Source organism: Cryptomeria japonica, chromosome 6 (genome assembly GCF_030272615.1).
Source record: "Cryptomeria japonica chromosome 6, Sugi_1.0, whole genome shotgun sequence".
In the NCBI taxonomy this organism is placed as follows: domain Eukaryota; kingdom Viridiplantae; phylum Streptophyta; class Pinopsida; order Cupressales; family Cupressaceae; genus Cryptomeria; species Cryptomeria japonica.
In genome coordinates this window covers 341,584,931-341,607,514 of record NC_081410.1, presented here as the reverse complement: position 1 = coordinate 341,607,514, position 22,584 = coordinate 341,584,931, and the positions used below count along the sequence as shown (strand labels likewise).

The window sequence follows — 22,584 nt, the reverse complement described above, 5'->3', positions numbered from 1 at the left end:
CATGCTTACCGGAGACTTGTCAGTTGGCGGTGCCACGGTCATTCAGGACAGTCAGCGTAGTCACCACGGTGCCAGTACCTAGCTTTGGGTAGCCTCGGGTGACGATAGCTATGACACCACCGAGGGTTGAGACCACATCAGGAATTGACTCTGGGGTGGCCTCAGTTCAGAAGGATGGGTCGGGTATCTTGGCTAGTGCAGGGGCTTCCATGGAGCAGGATGTACCGGGTGTGCCAGGTTATATACAGGAGGTAATGATGGAAGAAGGCGCTCTCCAGGATGACCTCAGTGCTCGGTTGAGCCGTTACCAGCTCACACCCGTGACACTTGTAGGGGAGGCCACTCTATCTCCAGGTAGGGAGATGCATTCGTTGGATATCATTGATCTCGAGGAAGGGAGTTCTCCGAGCAGTAGGGCGCTTCAGAGGGCTGCGTCACCCCCTACGGATGTAGTAACCAGTCCTTACAGAGAGGAGGGGTTTCTTGTGGGAGTACAACAGGGTGCGGGAGAGTTTGAGCAGTTCATTGCCGAGATGACTCTAGGAGAACAGCGGCTTGTGTCATCTGCCAGACTCCAGGAGGATGCTGCCATGGTTGAACGGATGTAGAGGTTGTTGACCTTTGCCCACATCGGATGCAGAGAAGAGTTTGGGAGGTGTTTTGAGTCTGTCGAGTGGCCCGAGACAGAGAACCTGGGGATGTTGGAGGCTTGGCGCCTCACTGAGGGGTTGGCGAGACCCGAATGCAGTCCTTGTTGAGAGAGGTGGAGCAGGCCTTTCGCGAAAGGCTATCTTGAGCTCCGTAGGACACAGCACATGGCATCCATAGTTGAGGCCTTGCGTGTAGCAGCAGTGACGGCTCGAGAGGAGCTGACTGCCAGGTTTCGGGAGGTTGAGGCTACCATGGCACAAACTCGGATAGCGATGGACATTCTGGTAGTAGATAAGTCTGCCTTGGTTATGCTGCTAGAAGAGGAAAGGGCATCTAGAGCGCAATTGGAGACTCGATTGGTCAGTGCACTAAAGAGCGTGGACAAGAAGGATAAGGAGGTGTTGAAGGCAGCCTATATGGTAAAGACTGCTATGGAGCGGCAGATGGTGGCAGAACGGGATTTGAAGAGGAGGACGGAGCAAGTGTACGAGCTGTGTGGGCGATTGGCGTCCACTGCTACACCACCATCGGCGCCTTCTTCATCAGGGAAGCTCTCTGCACCCCCTTAGTTTTTGATTTTGGGTTCTGTAGTAAGCAGTGTATTCCCTATTTTGTTGTAAGTCGTTTGGAGACGACCTTTCCTAGTGATTTGTGGTTTTGGGTTTCAGTTTTGCTTGTACATCATTCCTATTTTGGTTGTCTATCGTCCGGAGATGACATTTCTTTTTGGGGGGGATGATGTTGTCGGGTAATTAAGCATTAAGGTAAATTGTGTTAGCATCGACAGTTAACCCGTCGGTTGTCAGTAGTTGGCACCAGGTAACTGACCAGACTCCTTTATATTGTATTTGTTTCTAGTCTTTGGACATGCTATTGTAGTCAAACATATTGCTATCATTGTATGTACTGGCTTATTTTGAATCAATAAAACACTTGTGAGTTCCATAGATTTTGTGTACTTCTGTCATTTATGCAATGTCTTAACCTGACACCCTACGGGGAAAACAATCATTCTTGGTTGGGTTGGGATCTTCAACAGGATTCGATGGAACTTATTGGGAAGGGTAGGCATGATCTTTGGAGGTATATGGATGAAAATTTCAGACTTAAAGGAGCTGTTCCTTTTCTTACCAGCCACTATGTGATTTCTATGCTTCTTCTACAAGTGGATTGGAGAAAAATTCTAAGTAAGGGTTGGAGCTTTGATCAAAAGGATACTTTTGGGAGTGTTCCTTGGCAAAGAATCGATCAGAATTTCAGTTTAAAGTTTGTTGTTTGGTTGCCAGTCGTTTAGTTCTCTCCTTGGTTTGCTCCCATTCAGAGGAGTTGGCAATTTATTCTTTGTCAAGGAAGTGAATATTATCAATTGAAGATTGCTTGGGAATGTTTCTCAACCACTAAGTTGTTTGGGTGCAAGATAATGCTCATCTTACATGCTCATACTTGGCGTTTCCAGGCATACTGCTATGGTCCTTGTGTAGAGCTCTAAAATCAGATTGGACTTCATTGATTTCAGTCTTCAACAATAGAGATTTTGAAATATCCCCCTAGGATATTTGTGCCATATTTTTTCCAAATAATCCACAAAAAATTTAAACAACAATTTGCATGCAATAGTTTTCAATATACCATCAAATTAAATTGATATTCATTAATTTTCAGACTGAAATAATAGTTCTGAAATCAGAAATCAACATTGCATTGAAAATCCTTAGTAGAACAACAACAAAAATTACCAATCCCAGCCACAACATTTACAGTTGGATTGGACAACCAGCAAATTACATGTGAAGCACATGTGAGCCACCTGTGTGATAACTCCAATTGACAATGGGTTTTCATCCACTGCCTCCAAGCTCGAGGGTTTGCGTTCTCAAACCTGCTGAAAACTAGAGCTTCCTAGAAACTCTCCAAGAGAATTCAATTTCCAAACATAAAACCCAACATGCTAGAATGAGCCTCTCCAAGTTATTGAATAGCTCAACCCGACAACTCTTCGTTTGCCCACTTCCTATCTCTTGGAATTCCTTTCTGTTAATTAAGTGACTTTACTTTATCATTTGATGTTGACATAAAAAGGCACTTTAATCTTCTTAGATAAATAATTAAATTAAGTTGTCTTTAAAGTTATTATGTGTACACAACTTAAACTTAATTGTTTAATGGATTTTCCTAATGTCCCAAAAAGGGGACATTACTGTCCTCCCTCCTTAAAGATTGCTTGTCCTCAAGCAATCATGAATCTGCATACCAATACCAAGATCCCAAACCATCCTCAGGAACACTGTTCTACTAATCAGCTGTGCCACTCTAATTAAAACATCTGCATACCCATGGTGAAGCAACATATCCTGGTCCACAAGAGTCAATGCACCAAACATGTCACTGCCTGGATTCCATATCAATTTGTAGAACCTGCTATAAGCAATGAAGGAGTTTGTCAACCAATCACCTTGAGGTAACCATCCATGGATGTAGGACAACCAGACAAAAAGAAGATGTACGCCCTCATGCCTATAAACCAACACGAAAGGATACCAAATCTTGCTGCCATAACTCTGATCAGCAACATAAATGATTTCAACAATGTCTCCGAACCAATGCCAATCAAAGGAAAACAACCCACACTCCATCTCTATAAAAAAGAAGCACCCCTCAACACTCCCAGACCATTGAATCATTGATGCAGGAAATGCTACATGATCCCAACTAGAACAGCCACCAGTCCATGAGAATCGAAGAGTATGAATTCGCCAAGCAACAACTATAACGCTGCCCTATCAAGAGAAATAGATGACTATCTCAAGAATGAGGTGTGTATGCCCTCACTGCCCAACACTGATAACTCTTGAAAGTCTAATTCACTACAAGTGTCAACAATAAAATCAACTTCTTCACCCATGGATCAATCACCATTAAGTGAAACTTCAGAGCTGGTAAAGACCTGCTTATCATCATCTTGAAGCATGACTTCTTCCAAATTCGAAAGCTCATAAGTAGCCACTGTCCCATGACTGAAACCACTCTGAAATCTTCTTATATATATATACCTTGTTGCCACAGCCATTTCATTGCTATGGGTTTGTTTCCTTGCTGGGCAAATTCTGTGGACAATGCTTTTTGGAGGTGAAATTCGCCTTGGGTTTGCCTGGGTTGGGCAGGGTTGGATCACAGGCTGTGGCCAATTTGCTGCCCAGACCCTCAGTGAACTGGACCAGGACCTTGGACTGGGCTCTGTTTGCCCTCTCGGGTGAATAACTTAAAACATAAAGCACATAATGCAGAATAATAATGCCATAGATATCAGACAAGTATAAGAGATGTTATTCCATTCATGATTGTGTGTTACAAGTTACATTCCGAAGTATATAAAGATACCGAGGGGGTGCGAGTGCCAACCGTCGCACCGCAACGACCACCCCTCGGTTGCCAACTAACCAAAACAATTACACATAATTAACTAGTCTTATGTTTGTGTACAATAATGCCACTAACAGGCTCAACCTGGACCGGGATCCAGGACTTTTGCAGGTGAACTGGTGTTGTAGATGTATATTAATAGAATGAATGCATTTTATAAAAGACAACAAATAAATAAAAAGCAAAACCTAAATCTACAAAATAAGCTTAAACAAAATCAGAGAAGAACGGTAGAAGACTTGTAAGAGAACAAACAATAGAGAAGAAAACAAATAAATAAGAAGAATGTAGAGAAAATGTGTGGCCCACCTTCATCTCTCACAACCACCTCTCATAGCCACTACTTGTGGAAGACAGTCCTGAATATATATCACTATCTATAAACAATAGGCCACCCCCCCAATTTGCCACAGTTGTCACTCGTCTGACGTCTCTGACAGCTGCCCCCCACAGCTCAATTGAATGGCTTTTAAAAACACACTTTATTAAAACAGACCTCGACTTTTTTGCAAATTATTGTTTGGGTAAATTCTAGTGATCTTTTTAAGCTTTTCATCTTTTTATAAGTCTGCAGAATTTTGAACTTAGAGGATTAAATTTGGCAAATACTGTGACATAGCTTTGAGATATGTTAAATTAGAGTTGTAAAGGGTAAACTGAAGGTAGGTGACCAACTATGTTAGGAGAGGGTTTTCAAGGTTAAGTGAACATGAGCCTATTTATTTGACATAATCCATTTCAGTGCACTAAATACAACATGTAAAGTTATATTGTTTTAAGACATTGGCGCTTAAGACAATCTTTGAAATTATGAAAAAAAATTATTACTTCCTTTTAATTAATGAGTTCAAAGATTGTTGTAACATGATGTTTATTTGGTGGATACTGCAGTTACTATGGTGTGTTGCTGGGATATGGAAGCCTTCAAGAGGTATATATTTTTCAATCTTGTTCAGACTTGATTGGTAGACTGAGCTTTTTTTCTTTTGCAATTCTTTGGCTCCTGATAAGTATATAAGCATTTTCTGTCTGAAAAGGGCACACTTAATATGTTTTCTTATAGTAGTATCGAAATTTAGACGTTCTGGATATATTTTGTGTGTTATTTGTAGTTTTTCAAAGTTCAAAGCCCTCAGCATGTAGCATTGCTGCTTCGAACTCGAGTGCTTCCTCTTTATTCAATGTCCTCACCTTCACCTTATCTTATTGCTAATGCTAATTGGTTGCTAGGAGAGCTTGCAGTATGTCTTCCTGAAGTGAGTTAATGATAATCCTCTTTGTTTCGTTTCTCAGGCATCTCTTTTCTGTAGTGGCTTCAATCTTGCATACATATTGATATGATCTAAATGTTTTCTTGCAACTTACATTGCCCCTGTAAACTGCTTTGCAATTAAGGAGTTAAACCAGGAGATATATAATGCATTGTTAAAAGCATTAGATGCACCAAATGTTGGAAATATATCTTGGCGACTTGTCTGTGCCTCTGCAGCTGGTGCTCTTGCAGTACTTCTTCAGGTATCTCTTCCAGGATTTCAAACTTTTTAATGGTGGTCTGTGTATGGAGTGGGAAACTAATATAATAATATATGATGGCATTTTACTCTTGGCAGGAGGAATATGAGCCAGCAGAGTGGGTAAGCATATTACAAACTGCTATATCTGGAATAACTAATAAGGAAAAGGAAGATGTATGCCTTTTGTTGCAATTGCTAGCTACTGCAGCAGAGATAGGTGAAGAGAAAGTTGCTCTACATGTGCCAATGATGATATCTACTATCAAAGGGGATATCTCAAGGCACATTCCACCTGCCCCAGAGCCATGGCCACAGGTTCTGATGAAACTTTAGTTCCCTTCATGAATATTTACTTGACATTCTTTAGTTTAGTCTAGCTTGCATCAATCAACAATATTAATCCTAGTACAGTCTGTTGTGGCATGTCTATCCATTGTTTTTAGTTCTAATTTAATTTTTATTAAATGTAAGCTTCTTTAACAGAACAAAGTAATGCAATACTCTTTCTTTGTTGGAAAACTGTTTACTTGCTATTACCTGTAGACTGTAGTTGTTACCGTAATTTGGTTTATGGTGAATAAAAAGATATTAAAAGGAAGATTTGAACTATTAACCTTGGTTATATATAATGAACAAAACAAAATTTTCTTGCGAGCTAACTTGTTTCTCCTGTGATCTAGTCTATTATTTGATTTTGGATTTTCTATGTAGTCTGAATATCACATTACAATTTTCTGAGAGTTGTCAGCTTGTTTTAGAGCCTGCTGTATGACTTTTTAAAGAAATTAAACATGTTTTTGTGAGGACATAAAGATTCAATAGGGCATTCCTTGTTCTTTTTGCATGTAAGGTTGAATCAACATGGATAACTTTACCAGTTGGTAGAAATACTAAATTGGATACATCATTCCACTAATGCAAAAATATTGTATAAGTGGAACTTACAATATCTTAGAGGCTGGAATAATTTTTGGAGTCAACAGTAATGGCTGGGTGTGCTTTGTTGCAGTACAAATAATTAAGATGATCTAAGTTAGGCACCAATGACTTAATGAGTTCGTAATCCGACTTAGACAAGGATACTTTAATGGGCATTTATTGATATTTCATTATCTGCATTTGTTCATCTTTTGTGTATATATTCTGGAACCTTGATACGATTTTCTAGTATACATTTTGCTATTTCAAAAAATGACAGTTGATGCTATTCTAGCCTGTTTATATATGTGTAAACCAGCATGCCACTTATTTGAGGGTATTTCTGAATGTCCTCCATCATCTCTTCCTTTTATGCTCAAAATATTGTGTTGGTGAACTCTGTCAATTGTAGAAATCACTTCAATTTCCTTGTTTGGAAGACATTAATATTCAGACAAGCTAGTGTATCTGTCTCACAATCCTTTATGTATCTATATAACAAGTTCGAAGCATTCTGACCTTCTTAAGATTAGTTTTTAAGAGTCTCATTGACACAAGTAATTGTCTAATACCCCAGAAATATTGAATTTATTTCTTATAGTAGGCTGACAATATTATTATAATTGTCAATCCCTTTGTTCATGGGGGAGTCAAGGTTCATCTTTCTTCTAACACAAGGGCAGACACAAGGTAGATCCCTTCAGATGAGGAATGGCACAAGCTCAACTTTGACAGTATGGCTAAAGGAAATTTGGGATCGTTAGGAGCTGACTGCATCGTAAGAAATCATGAAGGAACTTTGGCAGGTGCAGCAGCAAAAACATTTATAGACGGAGCAAGCAATGGAGTGGAATCTCAAGTTGCTCTTCTGGGGCTTCCCATTTAAAAAAAATTAAAGCTTCAAATATTGCATATCTAAGGGGACTCGTTAATCACCATCAATGCCCTTCATAAACATTAAACACCTAATTGGAAGCGTAACAACTTTTTATTTCAATGCTGGGAGGCAATGAATACACTTGACAAGTTCAGACTTGGTCATGCATTTCAAAAAGCAAATGGAGCGGCTGATAGATTGGCCATCATGGTGATTGAAATGGCAAGGTTGTTTCACTAACTCTCTTGGCATGTGGCAAGATTTGCCCCAAATCTTCCATCCTGCCTTTCTCGCCTAGCTTAAATGAATTCAATTGTGATATGATGAGTTGTGAGGCTTGGCTTGATCCTTGTTAGGAATGGTGTAGTAGAATGTGTGTAAGATGGATTGTGTAATAATGATTCTGCACCCATGGCGGATGGAAGAACTAAAGTCACACAAGTTCTAAATTGGTTTAGAGTCATTTCAAGTAGGATGGACACAATGATCTATCTCAAAGAAAAAAATAATCAGATTGACTATAGGGGTGAGGTGTTGAATTTTAGGCTGAAGAAAGTTTTTAGAATAAAATTAGTGGTGGTGTTGCATGCAATGAAGGTGGTACTAGGGCATAGTTGGAAAAATCACCAAAAACAAAAACTCGCCAAGGCCCGAAAAAAAACTTGGTGAAAACTCAGCAAAAGCTTGACAAAAACTCGGCAACTTAAAAAATTGCTTAAATTTAACTAGAATTGCATTTTTTTTGCAAAATTCAATGAGGAGATGCATCCAATGAGTCAATAAACAAGTACACAAAAGAAACAAGCCAAGTCTAGATATATTTGATTGATTTAAATGCAAATTGGGTACAAAATGGCATCCTCTTGTGGAATGCTGATAGCTGATAGACTAAAACAAAATGAAATAGAAAATTGTTTTTGTAAAAGTAAAAGTAAATATTACATCAAAACATTTTACATCTTCCTCTTCCCAACTCTAGTGAAAACCAAGGGAGAGATAGAACTAGAGGGTCTAGTCCTAGGAGTCCGATGTGGCTCCTCCACCTCGCCAAAATGAGGTTGAGGATAGCACCCCTTACAAGGGTCTGAGGGTGAGAGAGTGAGGGGTAGAGAGATAGGTCTAGATCTTGGGGGAGAGAGGAGAGAGTGAGATAGAGAGTGGTAGAGAGAGGGGATAGAGGAAGAGTGATAGGGAGATAAATAGGTCTAAAATTCAGGGCAGATAAAGTGAGATAGAGAGAGCGAGAGAATGTTGAGGAGCCTACTGATTACTGAAATTTGACTGTCTGAAACTTTAAAAGATCTTCAAAAACCTAGAATTTGCATTATAACCCCTAGAGATTTGAAACCACTCTCAAACATCTTGCCAATATATACATGAGATATAACATTCAAGTATATATTTTGATGAAGAGAACACTGACTTGAAAAATTAAATTTAGATAATTTTTCGACATGTTTGGGCTTCTTTTTCTTATGCAGCCATGTTTTTGCTAGAGACTTGCCGAATTTTTGTGAAAAACTCGCCAAAAACTTGATGAGTTTTTCCCAAAAACGCTGCGAGTATTCCATCTATGTTAATGGGCATACCTTTCTCTCTATGTACCACCATTACTATCTAATCACAAATGTTTCTTCCATGTTTTTGGCTGCTCTCCTAGAGGTTGGGGAATCTAAAGAAATCATTCAAGTGGTAGTTGATTTGATGATCACACCTTGGTTGCGTTGCAGTTTGAAAAAGAATATGTTAATGATGTTGGCTTGGGTTGGCTTTTCACCCTAACAATTGGAAATGGCCTTTGATTAATCCTCATTTTTATGGCCCGTGGGTGCCTTTTATCATTAGAGCAATGGGAGAAGATGACAATGCTTGTATCACAAAGCCAAATGGGGCATCAAATTCCTGAAGGTTGTATCAGGTGTTTCCTCCTCACAAGTGGTCAATTGGTCCTTTACTCTGATGTTTGAAGGTGGCAAGTAAGCGGAGGGTAGGGCTACTGCTTCTTAGGCTCAGAGATAATAATGGATAGGTGAATACTATATGTAATAATACTAGTTTGCTGTTATAATCTCTGTAATTGGTATACACATCTATGTTAACATGCTGGCCCTCCTTTAGAGATGCTTAAACAATGTTTTTTGAATTTTGATATTAATAAGCAGGGGCATGGCTCCCTAAAGCTAGAGTCACCAAATATTATAGTTGTCAGTCACCCTTAATAAGTCACATAAGGATAGAAATATTGTTTTATCTTTTTTCTAAATCATTTGTGCTTTGGATGGTAACCTTGAAATGCTTGAACACTCTTTACCATGCCATGTGAAGAATTTTTGTTATAGATAATTCTTTGAAAGGTTCAACTCTAGGTTCGAAATTGAAGTGATTTGGATCTATTTTGCTCTGGTTGAAATGAATGGATTCCGCTGTCTATGGCATATACATTTTTCTGTTTTAGTTAAATTATTGAATTGTACAAGAATGATCAAATGACATAGATTTAATGAATGGAGAGATTCGAACTTGAAGGAAACATTGTGAGTCAAGCTCAATGTGGCTGGGAAAACAACTGTGAGACGATTGGCTGGATAACTTTCTGGTAAAAAAATTAATCTGCAAGGTTTGAGACTTAGATTATGAATTCTATTTTTAATGAGAGAAAATGCTAAGACATGTCTAAACTGATGAATTGAATATATATATATTTTAGTGTAAAAGAAGGTGGTCAAAATTTCGTTGGGAACATTAATCAATAATGGTCAAAGGCCGAAACTTAAAAGATAAAAGAGGTCACTTGGAAAATGATGGATGTCCATAACATAGCCAAGGGTAGAAATAAAATGGCTTAAGCTGAAAGGTGGATTTGTTTGCAGTGGTAAAACTCATTTAGCTCCTTTTTACTTCTTATTTTGGTGGGTTTTAAAGTTTTTGGAGACCATGTTATCACCTTTGTTTTGTTCGGCTTGAGTATCACTATAAATAGAATGCATAAACAAGCTACATTATGTCGTTCTTTGTATCTTTGTTCCTTTACTTTTATTTTATAAAAGGAATTTTCAGGTTCTGTAACTAAGTAATGATTTTCTTTCAAACATAATAAAACAAATCTTTGTCTGAGCTTTTAGTTTTGGTACTAAACTGTGTAGTAATTTAAAATTGCTACCTAGAGTCTCAGTAAATGAGTGATTTTCTTGCACAGTATGAAATGTGATATCTGTTATTGAATGAATTTTATTTTTGGGAAGTTATATGTTGTCATGTTGTTTTAATTTTGGTTATGAAGATCTTGAACTTGTGTGCATTAATTTGTTGGTGATATATCTGTCACAAACTTATGTGCAAACCTGGAAACTGTAACAATCTGGAATTTTACCTGTATAATGTATTACTGTTGATTCGATTTTTGCTTGTGTAGGTTGTAAATTTAGGGTTTTCAGCATTAGCTGCAATGGCTCGATGTTGGGATAATGCAGAACCTGGTGAAAATGAGAATGGATCTATATCATTAGAGAACTGGAAAGCTGGCTGTGTTTTAGTGGCTAGTTCATTTTCTGATCTTTTGCAACAGGCATGGCTTTCTCATATGAAGGTAATGACCTCAAAAAGTTATATATTTGGACATTAGTATTAGTTTGGCATGCCAAAGATGGGAATTTTGAAATCCTTTGGAGATGATTATTTGTAGCTGTGCCATTTCATTTTGGTTAACATATTACAGTATTGATCTGGAGCAGGAAGGGATGGTTTCTGAGATACTACCTCCTCCTTCATGTTTAAATCAAGCATCGGTACTACTATGTTCTGTTTTGAAGTATATTAATGAATCTGAATTGATGACAAGACTCAAAGTTGAAGCTCTTTTACAAGTTTGGGCAAACTTGATAGCTGAATGGAATGCGTGGGACGAGGAAGAGGATCTAACTGTATTTGAAGCAATTGAAGAGGCTACTGCTTTTAATGTATATAAATAGTCATCTTAAAGTCATTTTTTCAATGTATTATAGAGTCCTATCCTTTTCCACTGCACCAATGCATCTAAACGCTATATATCCTTCATGAAGTGACAAACTGTCATGCTTTGACTGCAGGAAAAGTTCCCGTTAAAAAACTACATAAAGTCAAATATTCCTCCACCACCTGTGCCACCTGTTACGCCACGTTCCATTGTTGAAGCCATTGCCACATTCATTAGCTCAGCAATAGAGCTGGCATATACTGCTGCAACATGGCGTGCTTGTTTGGTTTCGCATTCTCTTCTTCATATTCCAAAGTTTTCATTTGATAGTGAAAGCACTAGGCAGACTTTAGTAACATGTTTTGTGCAGGCATCATATTCCCGTTTTCAGCAGCTTAAGAGTGGAACTGTGCCACTTGGGAAACCACTTGTACTAGTTATTGCAGCATGTTATCAATGTTTCCCAAGCTTGGTAGAGAAAATTTTGCTAGACGAAAATGACATGCATGATCCTGGGAATGGATTTTTCAAATGGGTTGAAGCTTTGGCTTATTCGGCAAATGGTTCTTCTGAGCCATGTTTGTTGTTGGAATCAGAGCTTAAGTTAGGTGGTAAGTCTACTTATTCACCAGAAGGTGCATTTGCTTTGCTTTAGCACGTAAACCATATTAACAGTTTAAAGTAAATGGGCATGTTTTCAGGACTTATGTGACAAATTGCAAATATACAATCTTGTTTTGTCATGTATGAATCTATTAGTGTGTGTGTTTTTCTTTGGGAGAAAGAGAGAGCAAGGGAAGGAGAAAGAGGTAGCATGCAGATATATAGTAGAAAGTGATCATTAGAATAGACATAACTAAAATTTGAGCAAGGATAAATTTTATCTACTCATTCAGACACAAATGATGAGGTTGGTACATGGTTGTCAGTGGTCTCACAATTCATTAGCATAACCATTAGTAATTGCAAATTGCGATTACCTTGTATTGAGATATTGTTTAAAGAAAGTTGCCTAGCTTTTAGCAGTTTCTTGCAATTGCTTTGCATGTAAATGCTGTCTCATCATCATGGGTATCATCATTGTGGCCATTCTTGTAATCTAAAACCAAATATAGTTTTTCTGGAGGCATAGCTACATAGTGAACACTTTAAATGCTTATTGATTCCACAAACGGGATGCTTGGCTTTTTGCTTAGACACCTATAATCCTTGATCTTGATCTCTTTTATCAATGATCTATGTCCTCTATTTCTATGCATTTATGAAGGTTATTTTCTTTCTATTATAGCTGTGTTTCACCTTGTTTGGGGGATGGAGACAGGTTATTGGAGTGAGAACAATCTCATGTCCAGGGGCAGCAAATAAGATACTATATACAAGTTAATATTTAAGAAGTAAATAAAAAAATAAAAAAAGAATTTTAACTAACTAAAAGAAGCTGAAAATTAAAAAAATTACTTGATCCATGGTCCAACATTGAATGGCATTCATATTATGGTTAATAGCTAAGTTGTCAGTTTTGGTACGGGAATGAGTATAGATTCAAGTATGCTAGTCTAGCATTTCCCCCCTGGGTACAGGTATGCCCCCCAAGTTTCTGTGATAGGGGATAGCAAGAGATGAGGAAATGACCTGCTGGTAGTGGATTTTTTTGGGCCATTTTTAAGGGGATGATAGGGGACAACTATTAAAAAAAGAAGGAAATTTTTAAAAAATATAAGGAAATTTCAAATCTTCAAATAACATTGATGAAGAATTCATTAGAGAGATATTATAGAACCTTAATACATAACATTAGACATAAATTGAGATTTCACATGAGAATTGACAAACAAATCAACACAATTTAAATGTTTTCACTGTCAATGTGCATATATATCACAAAGGAGTTACAGCAAAATGCCCAAAGGTTGTGATTTCAGTATTTGCATAGAAGATAAAAAAGAAAAGCATAGAAGATATATAGCTATCCCTAATCAGTATCTGCATTTGGTAGGTCTGCATCAAAATTGGAGTCTGAGTCTGAGTCACTACCACTATGAGGGGCTGCCTCAAGCAAAGGAACCACAATGAATCCCTTCTATACCTCCTCATCAACTTGTATAGCATCTTTGGGATCAACATCCCAATGTGAGGTTGGAGTTTGACGATACTCAAGGGAAAGTTGATCTTGTAGCCATAAGACACTATGTATGGCCACCAATTTATCCAATTGTTTAGAGGCAAGGTTATTCTTCTCGATTGATTGGATGAAGTTATATGTGGACCAATTCCTCTTTATTGCAGAGGCATTGACAACTTACGAAAGAAGGAGGGTTTCAAATCTGGTGTATACTTGCCATGCTACATCTACCTTCCAAGAGGATCAGTTTGAGCTAATGTAGCTCTGTCTATTCTCATCTATGGTTTGTTGAAGGTTGGATCATGGAGATTGGCAAAGGCAAATCACTATGTGTGAAGTAGTGAAGATTCCTCATCAGTATACATTCGTTGAAGGGCCTTTATGAGCCCTTCTTTCATATATTTATCACAAGATGGAGGCACTCTTCCAAGCTTAGCTACATACCATTTGGGATTTAGAGTGCATAGATATGAAGTGAGGTGTTCATAGTGTTCAACCACCAAATCACAATGGGCCTAAGATGCTCCTCATAATATTTTAAAGTAGGATCCCTACTATAAATTGGCTTGCTTCATTTGCCCAAGCATGCTATCAAAGGTCTCATAAATCTCTCTAAGGCTAGAAGAGTTTTTATCAACATAGGTTATGACTTGCACATTAAGCTTGATGAAGGAGCAAACATATCTACAAGCACAAACAACTTACAGAAAATAAATTTTTACAAAAGATCAAGAATTTAAGTCTCAAACGATAGAGTAAATGCTATTACAAAGAATGAAAAAAGTTTATAGGCTAGAAACATCAATAAATTTTTTTTTTAAATTTATTAATAAAACCAATAATTTATCATAATCGCAGATATTTTGTTTCACACTTCTTTTAAGTGTGCTTTCCTTTGACCATTTACCGCTCTTTGAATTAATTACCACTAATTGTATAGCCTCCTCCACCTCAACCATCCTCTCTAAATGAAGTAGTTGGCATATCTAGTATCCATGGGCATGAGGAATTCCTTCTTTGAAAAATACCTAAACAAAGTAAGTAAAGTGTGATAGTTGCAAATGAACATTTGGTATATCTCTAGCCTCTAACACCATTGCCTTCATTATATTTGTCTTCTCAATGCCCTTCAATGCATTGTTCAATGCATGAACATAACATGGGGTTTTGATAATGTTCTTGTAAGCATCATCCACCATCAATTTAGCTAACTTATAGGCATGAGTTGAATCAGTCACCACTTGTACAACATTAGAGGCTCCAAGCTTTTCTATAGTATCCTTCCTCTTCCCTGAACAATCAGTAGCTCTAAGAAAATAAGAGCCAGCGAAACATGTGACAATGATATTGATGAGTGGTCGATGTTTGATATTTGTCCACCCATCCATGATGATGGAGCAGCCATCCTTTATCCAAGTTTGCCTCATTTCTTTCATTAACACACTCCCTTTAGAATATTCTCTATCAGGGAGGGTGGTGTGTAGTTTATGTTGTTTAGGTGGGAAGAATGAGGGACAAACAATTATTACATTTTTGAACATTTGTTTGAAATTGGGAAAATGTGCCACATGAAATGGTATGGCATGAGCATAAGAAAACTTAGCAATAGAAGACTTGGCCACCTCTTGTGATAATATATTAAACAATCTTGCAACACTAGCAGTTCATTTTTTTCCCTTGGTAGAAGTAGAAACCTCTCTTGTTTGAACTCCAACATCCACAGTTCTTGTAGATAAGGACACACTAAGATGCATACTCTCCAATGGAATTTCTTTCTTTCTTGCTTCCCACTCCATGTGCAACCTAGTTACCCAAATTCCCATCTAGAGTTATAGCTTCACAACCTTTTACCCTTTGTCCACCTCTTCATAAAAGATGAGAATAAATGACATAACCATATTTGATTCGCCCTCTTCCCACCCCAATTTTTGTCGTTGTCCATTTGTGTTGCTAATTGTAAGAAAGGTTTTTTGGTGTTAAATGGGTCTTTGGCATATGTTTCGAGTTCAGAAGGACATTCAAATTCGTTAGTTGAACTTGTTAACTCTAGTACACTTTCACTCCTAGAAGAACCCCCAGTGGTAGCCATTCTTTTATCACCTTTAGTTTTTTATGGCATTTGAACTTTAATCTCATAAATCTCATTACTCACACTGTTGCTCATTGTTTCTTTTTGTTAAAAATTTAAAACACAGCAGTAAGTGCAAAAAAAAACCCTTCCATGTGTTTGGAAATTAAAAAAAAAACTAAGAAAATGCAAAGGATTTTTAACAAACGAATAGGAGATGGTAAACCAACCTCAAGTGATATGATTTAATGCCCTATTGCTTTGAGTTGAGAGTGACAGTGTTAGATAATATGGCTGGTTACAAGAAGTGTTTATTGTTTTGTAGGACTGTAGAATTTTGTAATAAGTCTGTATTGAGCTATGGGAAAATAATTAAATTGTTTTTGTGGACATGGCTGCTTCCATATTGTGTGTTCTGTGATATGTGGGCTGCTAGCTTGGGCTTTGTCTTATTAAGTTCTCAGATCAAAGCTGCATAAGAGGCCCTTGCATCTGAAACCAGTAAGTCTTGTCCCAGCCACAGAATGTTGGGAACCCATAGTACTTAAGGACTGCCCATGCCTATTTTTTACTTTCTTTATCTCTATTCAAATTTCGTCATATCTTTGCTACCAGATCTGTCCTCATGATTAGCCATGGGCAAGTGACAAAGAACTAAAATATGGATGCCAGATGAGGATTGTACTGGATCAGCATCACCTGCCATTGCCCTAAGCCTTGCCATAACTGAATTTTGTTTTTCTCATCAACCTGGTGAGGCAAACATGCACTGTCATGCAGCATACTAACATGCACCTGTCAACCAAAAGGCAAAGAATAAAAAATAACAGCAGTACCAGAAGAAGAGATCACAGACACAATATTAATAATTAATACATTTTGGCATCCACTATAACCAGAGGAGCTAGTTGAGTTACCTCAAAGTGGCAGGTTTGCCTATATTAGTATCTTTATTCAGCCACTGCAAATGCTGACCCAACTCAACCTTATAGCCCAGGATAACTGGAGCATCTATCACCAAATTGGGAATGCATTTACTTGTGCTATTGTTATATTTATAACTGCTATTCTCTTCTCCAAAGTAGCATAGTTGTCCCTCACACTCGCTTCAGATGTGAGGCATCGAATCCATTTCCAATAACCATCTTTGCATGTCTCTACAGTCCAATGTCTCCTGAAATGGCCAAGCCTACACTTTGGAGGAGCTTTTGTGTTTTGTTGAGTACTTCTGGTTCGACATCATTATTATTATTTCTTAAAAATTATCATCTGCTAATACATTCTGAGTTTGATCATCCAACAATGTGTTCTTATTACCAGGTACCTGAGGATTATCATCAATAATAAAGCCTTGCTCTCCACTCACCTAAACGTGCATGTCTTGGATTTAATATTTTTTCCATGCTTTTGACTATCTATTCTCATATAATTCCTTAATGACCTTTGACTAGGCATGGATCCGATAAGATACATTTGTCTATCTTGGCCAATTCGAAGATTTGTTTTCTGACTTGTCAAATGTATATGACAGTAGTCAAGGTCTTCCAATCATCTCTGTCTTCTGATTACATTTGCTTCTTTTCAAGTATTAATTATTGAGAAATCTTTTCTTCCCATCTTCAGGGACCTGGATTTGCAGGAATATGAAAACAGACAAAAATGTATCTTAAAGTCTGTAGAATCCCCTCTCTCCTGCTGAAATACATCAAGGTATTTCTTTATCTGTAGAAATTGAAGTGCTTCTGTAAATAGTTAGCCAAAGCTTTGGTAAGAAATAATATGCTATCAATCCATATGAGATCCCATGTAATACACTTCTGGGTAAAATGTAATGTCATTTGTTGGATATTTTGAACATATGTTATTTTTTTGTATTTCTAACCGATTAAAGTGGATGTTAAGTTATGGAATAGAAACTCTCCACTACATTGATTTGCTAAAATTGAAATTATTGAACTGGAATATGAGAATTTGTACTATTTAAATTTTTGTATATTTTTTGTATTTTCTGATTTTTGAAATAATGGAGCAAATGCTAAGAGAAAATGCTAAAAAGATCCAGATGTTATATGAATGCAAACTATAGTAGAATATTGAAATCAGAATTATGCACTATTTAGTAGTTCTTTAAAATGTTAGTTTGGTATTCATACTCTATATATTGCGACTTACTGCTGATTGGCTTAAATTCTGCAATCTAATATTGAAATCAGAATTAGAAATTAGATTGCAGAATTTAAGCCAATCAGCAGTAAGTTGCAATATATAGAGTATGAATACCAAACTAACATTTTTAAGAACTAGTAAATAGTGCAGCAATACAATTTACCTGACTTCACCATTAATAGTCACTGTGATGTCCCCTTCTTGTTAGACATCAGACATTCAGTGAGATTAGCTTATTACTCTAACCCTCGCAGGCTAATGAGTATGGATAGAGGGCTTGTATTGTCTTTGGTGTTCAGTGATTTCTAGTTCTGACTTTCATTTGGCGTTTCCAGGGCTCCGTTCGCTATATTTACTATTTTTAGTAAGTCAGAGGTTGGTTGATAGGGACCCCTGCTATTTTTGGTAAGGCACTTGGTCATATTGGGGATTCATAGAGTTGGCCCCAGTTTCAGGTGGTATGATGAAATATTAAACATTAAAGGATATATTAAAGTTTTATGGGCTCAAATGATATTTAATTAATTTAAAAAGTGTTATTATAAAGTTATAACTTAACTTTATAATGAAGGCATCAATTCATCATTAAAAGGGGGCCAAATGAGTAATTAATTAATGGGCGCTTATCGCAAGGTGTTAAAAGGTGAATTAATAAAAGATGCAAAAGTAAAGACATTTAATGACAATTAAATGTGCTTATTGAGAGAAATCGACCCTTTAGTGGATAATATAAAAAGCTTTAGTCTTGGGAAAATTGAACCATTCTGATTATGCTTTTTCTCATGACTTTTTCTCTGCAAGTGGGAGCCAAGGATTTCTTCTTCAACCAGCCATTGGAGAATGCTAAAATCTTCAGTGTTGCAGCTCAATTGAGGTGGTGAAATATCCATCGAAATTGGCGTTCAGGGGACTCTACACAAGGGTTCCAGTTGTGCTTAATTTTTGACCAGACTGAAGAACCGATTCAGAACTCATTTTTGCAAGGTGAAATAACCTCACACAGGCCGTACATCTGCATCTATTCCCAGCCGTACTTCACTTAAACCGTACAAGCTAGGGCTGGGTTGATTTTGGGCCTAAAGGCACCAAAAAAATCTGAAAATATTCATTAAGGGGCATGAGGCATTAAGGAAGGAAGCGCTGGCCCTAAAAGTCAGAATACATCGCTCAAAAGGGCAGATCGATCATGAATGAGACTGCTGTAGCACTTTGCCAGGTTCATTCTGTTCATATTGTAGTAGCATTTTGATTCAATAAATTTGTAGAACCATATTAAATGGCATTCAAAGTATATAAATATTGAAGCCTCTATTATTGAGTGCAATTAATTTGAATTATCAGTTTCTTGCTCCAAGTGTGTTTCATATGCATTAATTATCTTTGCCAAAAAAACCAAAAAAAAGGTACAAAATTCAGAAAAACAAAACAAATTACATCAGCACAATTCAGGGTAGACTTGGGGTCTTCACAATGGGATCAGAGCGGTTTCTTGCTAGCCTGTGCTTTTACATGAGTGGGTTTGAAGAGTTTATAGTGTATAGCAGAGGTATTGGTCAGTGGCAACCTCCAATTTTGGGTGAAGGTGAAACAATTTCAGGTGTTTTGGGTATTCATGGTAGTTCACCTTCCAATTCCGTTCGGGACAGTGACAGTACTTCGGGTACCATGGGGGAGAGGGATAAGTCACGAACACGATCAGTTAACCCTGACTAAGAGGCTAAGAGGAGGTTTGATAATATGATGGATATGATGTCACAGTTGATGGGCATTATGAGACAGTTCGTTCCTCCCCAACAAACAATTAACTAGGGTCAGTCTAGTGGAACCCAGGGTATAGAGCAGCCTAGAGCAGTTGTACAACAGAGTTTTGCTTCTGTGGGTTTTGTACTTAGGCCTAATCAACCTACTTTCCTTCCCAGAGATGAGGCACAGATACAGCCAAACCCACAGGGGCGGGGGCCAGATCCAAATGTTGAGACTGTAGAGGACATCACTAGACACTTTGCTAAGTATATGACATCAACTCCTGCAATTAGGGAACAACCGACTCTCAATCAGTTCTTGGATCGGAAGAGGCCTAGAGGTGGTGGTGCAGGTGGGACGAACCACGGGGTATACCAGGCGCCACAGGCAACACAGGACTTTCAGCATGCAGTAGGCAAGATAACCTTGCCAAACTTTGATGGCAGTGATAAATGCTCAGCTAGAGCATGGGTCCAGAAATTGGACAATTACCTTTCGTTGAGGCCGATGAGGGAAGATGAGGCCATTAAGTTTGCCACATTGCACTTGGATGGATTAGCACATGACAGGTGGCACCATGACATGCTTACTCTCCAACATAATCTTATTACCACCTACCAGGTGTTTATAGACAAGTTGATAGAGTGATTTGATTGCAAGGATCCTGAGTTATATTTCAGAGAGTTAGCTCAGCTTAGACAGGTGGGTAGCTTGGAGACCTTCATTGGTGAGTTTTAGAGGCTTGTGGAGATGGTGCCTAGCATTACTGAGAGGAGACTTGTCATTTTGTTCATAGAGGTATTGATGCAACATTTGAGAGGTTGGATCAAGGTGTTTGACCCACCCACGTTGTTGGAAGCTATGAGGAAGGCTAGAAACATGGAACTTGCAGCTCCACAAAGCAAGTTCTCGTCTAAGGGATCTTCATCATCCTGGGACAAAAAGTTTATCCCTAAGAAACAAGGGAAATCAGACCTTTAAGGGAGATCAAAAAGGAAAAACTACAACACCTTTTGACCCGGAAACACTTAATGATTTGCATAAGAAAAAGTTATGTTTTTATTGCAAAGGCCCTTATGATGCAAATCATGATTGTCCACTGAGGCCTAAGGGGAAGGCTAACCAAGTTATGTGGGCATTTTATGAGGATTCTGATTCTGAAAATTCAGATCAGCAAGCTGATCAATAGGATTCCGAGTTTGGAAAGTTAGAAAAAATGAGTGTGCATGAAGAGGAAGTTAAGCTACAATAGGCACGTCTCACGAGCATACAGTAGGAGGGCTCTTTTTGGATGCATGGGGTGTTGGCTGGTCAAAAGGTTATCACCCTACTGGATACATGTGCCACTCATAATTTCATTAATGCTAGATTGGTAGCGAGGCATCGGATCCAGACTGAGGAATTTGAAGGCATAAGAGTGAGAGTTGCAGATGGTTACACTCTCAAGTGTGACATGATGATTACAGGTCTTTCTTTGCGTCTGAATAATTATGAGTTTAAGGCAGATTTTTATGTGGTGACTGTTAGCAACAATGCAGCAAACTTGGGAGGGGGGGTGAATCAGTTTGCACAAAAACTTACTGCAACTTAAACCACAAAACAAATCTGATAATTAACAGTTAAAGCATGAAAGAACACCGCATCAATAACACACATAACACCAAGATTTTTGATGTGGAAAACCTGGTTAAGGGAAAAACCATGGTGGGAACCTACCTACAATGAGATAATACCCTGTTAGGAATAAATGTGAATATTACAATGGGGAATGCACATGCATTCAGGCACACTGCCTAGAGCTCACTGCTCAAAATAAGAAACCCAGAAAGGCTACAACCTTAAGGGAAGGCCCATTGCCTTATAAGAAGTCTCACTGATTTACAAAAACATTCGGACTACAATCCGGATTACATGAACTGTGAAAATAGCATCTCTATATGCCTGAGTACAGTTCTGATTAAGCACACAATTTGCTCTACAACACTTCTCTTCTTCACACTTCCAAAAGATCAGATCACTTGTTCGCACATCCAACTCGATCATTCACTCGCATATACAACACAGACACTCACAAACATACATCTTACATGATTATTACATATATTTATACAAACCCTCAACCTATATTTCAAAGTCGGCCAAACCCTCAACACAAATTACAAAATAATATCCCTACATGCTACAACAATACATGCTGACCAAAACAATGTCGGCTAAGACATAATCTGGACCCAAATCAATATCGCAAATATGAAACACCTCCAAGAATTATGCTTTGATCATCCGCAACACGCTACAACCACCAAGAATGTCGTATAACACGAAGAACACCACCGGACAAAGAAGATCTTCAATAACGCGCACAATAATCAATGCGGAACACGATTTAGAGACATTTAAAAGCAATCTAAATTGCATCACAACAACCGCAACAACTCGAATTACTAGAATCATCATCACCTCTCTACCGGAGCTCAAGAACATCAACATAATTGACTGTCAACCTGAAAGATTCGCTTGTGGATTTCCAAATTATGAACCACACGAATTGAGGACACACATCAACGTCAAGAACACATCCCATACATCCGCAACTAAAGATATAGCAATTCCGGAGCAATACGGAGCACAAACCAGACTATCGAATAATGCAAACAATTGTATAACATCCTCAATACCGGATCTCATAACTCGATGAAATCATCATGCGCACCTCTTCAAATGGGAATGAACCATCTACAGACAACATACCAGAAACCCTTTAAACCGCATCAGCTCATCTGCAACACACAGGCTAAACCAACTCATCCAATCAAACTGCAACACCTGAATGCACAAAAGAATATGTTAACAAAAATTTCCAATAATCTCCTCATCAACAATGTCTACATATGTTGACATCAATGACAACATATCAGCCAATATCCAACAATCTCCCCCTTTGGCATTGATGGCAACATATGAATGTGAGAAACAATCAATGGAAAGAAAGAAATCAATTCTCAACAATCTCCCTCAAAATCACAAGGATCAACATCCCCTTTGACAAACAACTCAAAATACTTCAGGGTTTTTCACATGCCTCTCTTCCCCTTTGACATCAATGACAAAGGCTCAAGAATCAGGATTCCCTCCCCTTTGAATTAGCTTCAC

At 38.0% G+C, this 22,584-nt stretch overlaps 1 protein-coding gene across 3 annotated transcripts in view; it reads left to right on the top strand.

Moving 5' to 3' along the window:
* Positions 1-22,584, top strand: part of LOC131078011 (uncharacterized) — a 265,096-nt gene that overhangs the window by 224,370 nt on the left and 18,142 nt on the right. The window contains exons 13-19 of one of the 3 annotated variants that reach the window (XM_058015645.2): positions 4,963-5,002; positions 5,184-5,327; positions 5,470-5,586; positions 5,682-5,900; positions 10,793-10,966; positions 11,112-11,336; positions 11,466-11,943. In XM_058015645.2, the coding sequence (XP_057871628.2) occupies positions 4,963-5,002; positions 5,184-5,327; positions 5,470-5,586; positions 5,682-5,900; positions 10,793-10,966; positions 11,112-11,336; positions 11,466-11,943 (1,397 nt within the window). Of the gene's footprint in view, positions 1-4,962; positions 5,003-5,183; positions 5,328-5,466; positions 5,587-5,681; positions 5,901-10,792; positions 10,967-11,111; positions 11,337-11,465; positions 11,944-22,584 lie in introns of all 3 variants that reach the window. The other 2 variants (XM_058015641.2, XM_058015649.2) reach the window with 2 other exon arrangements.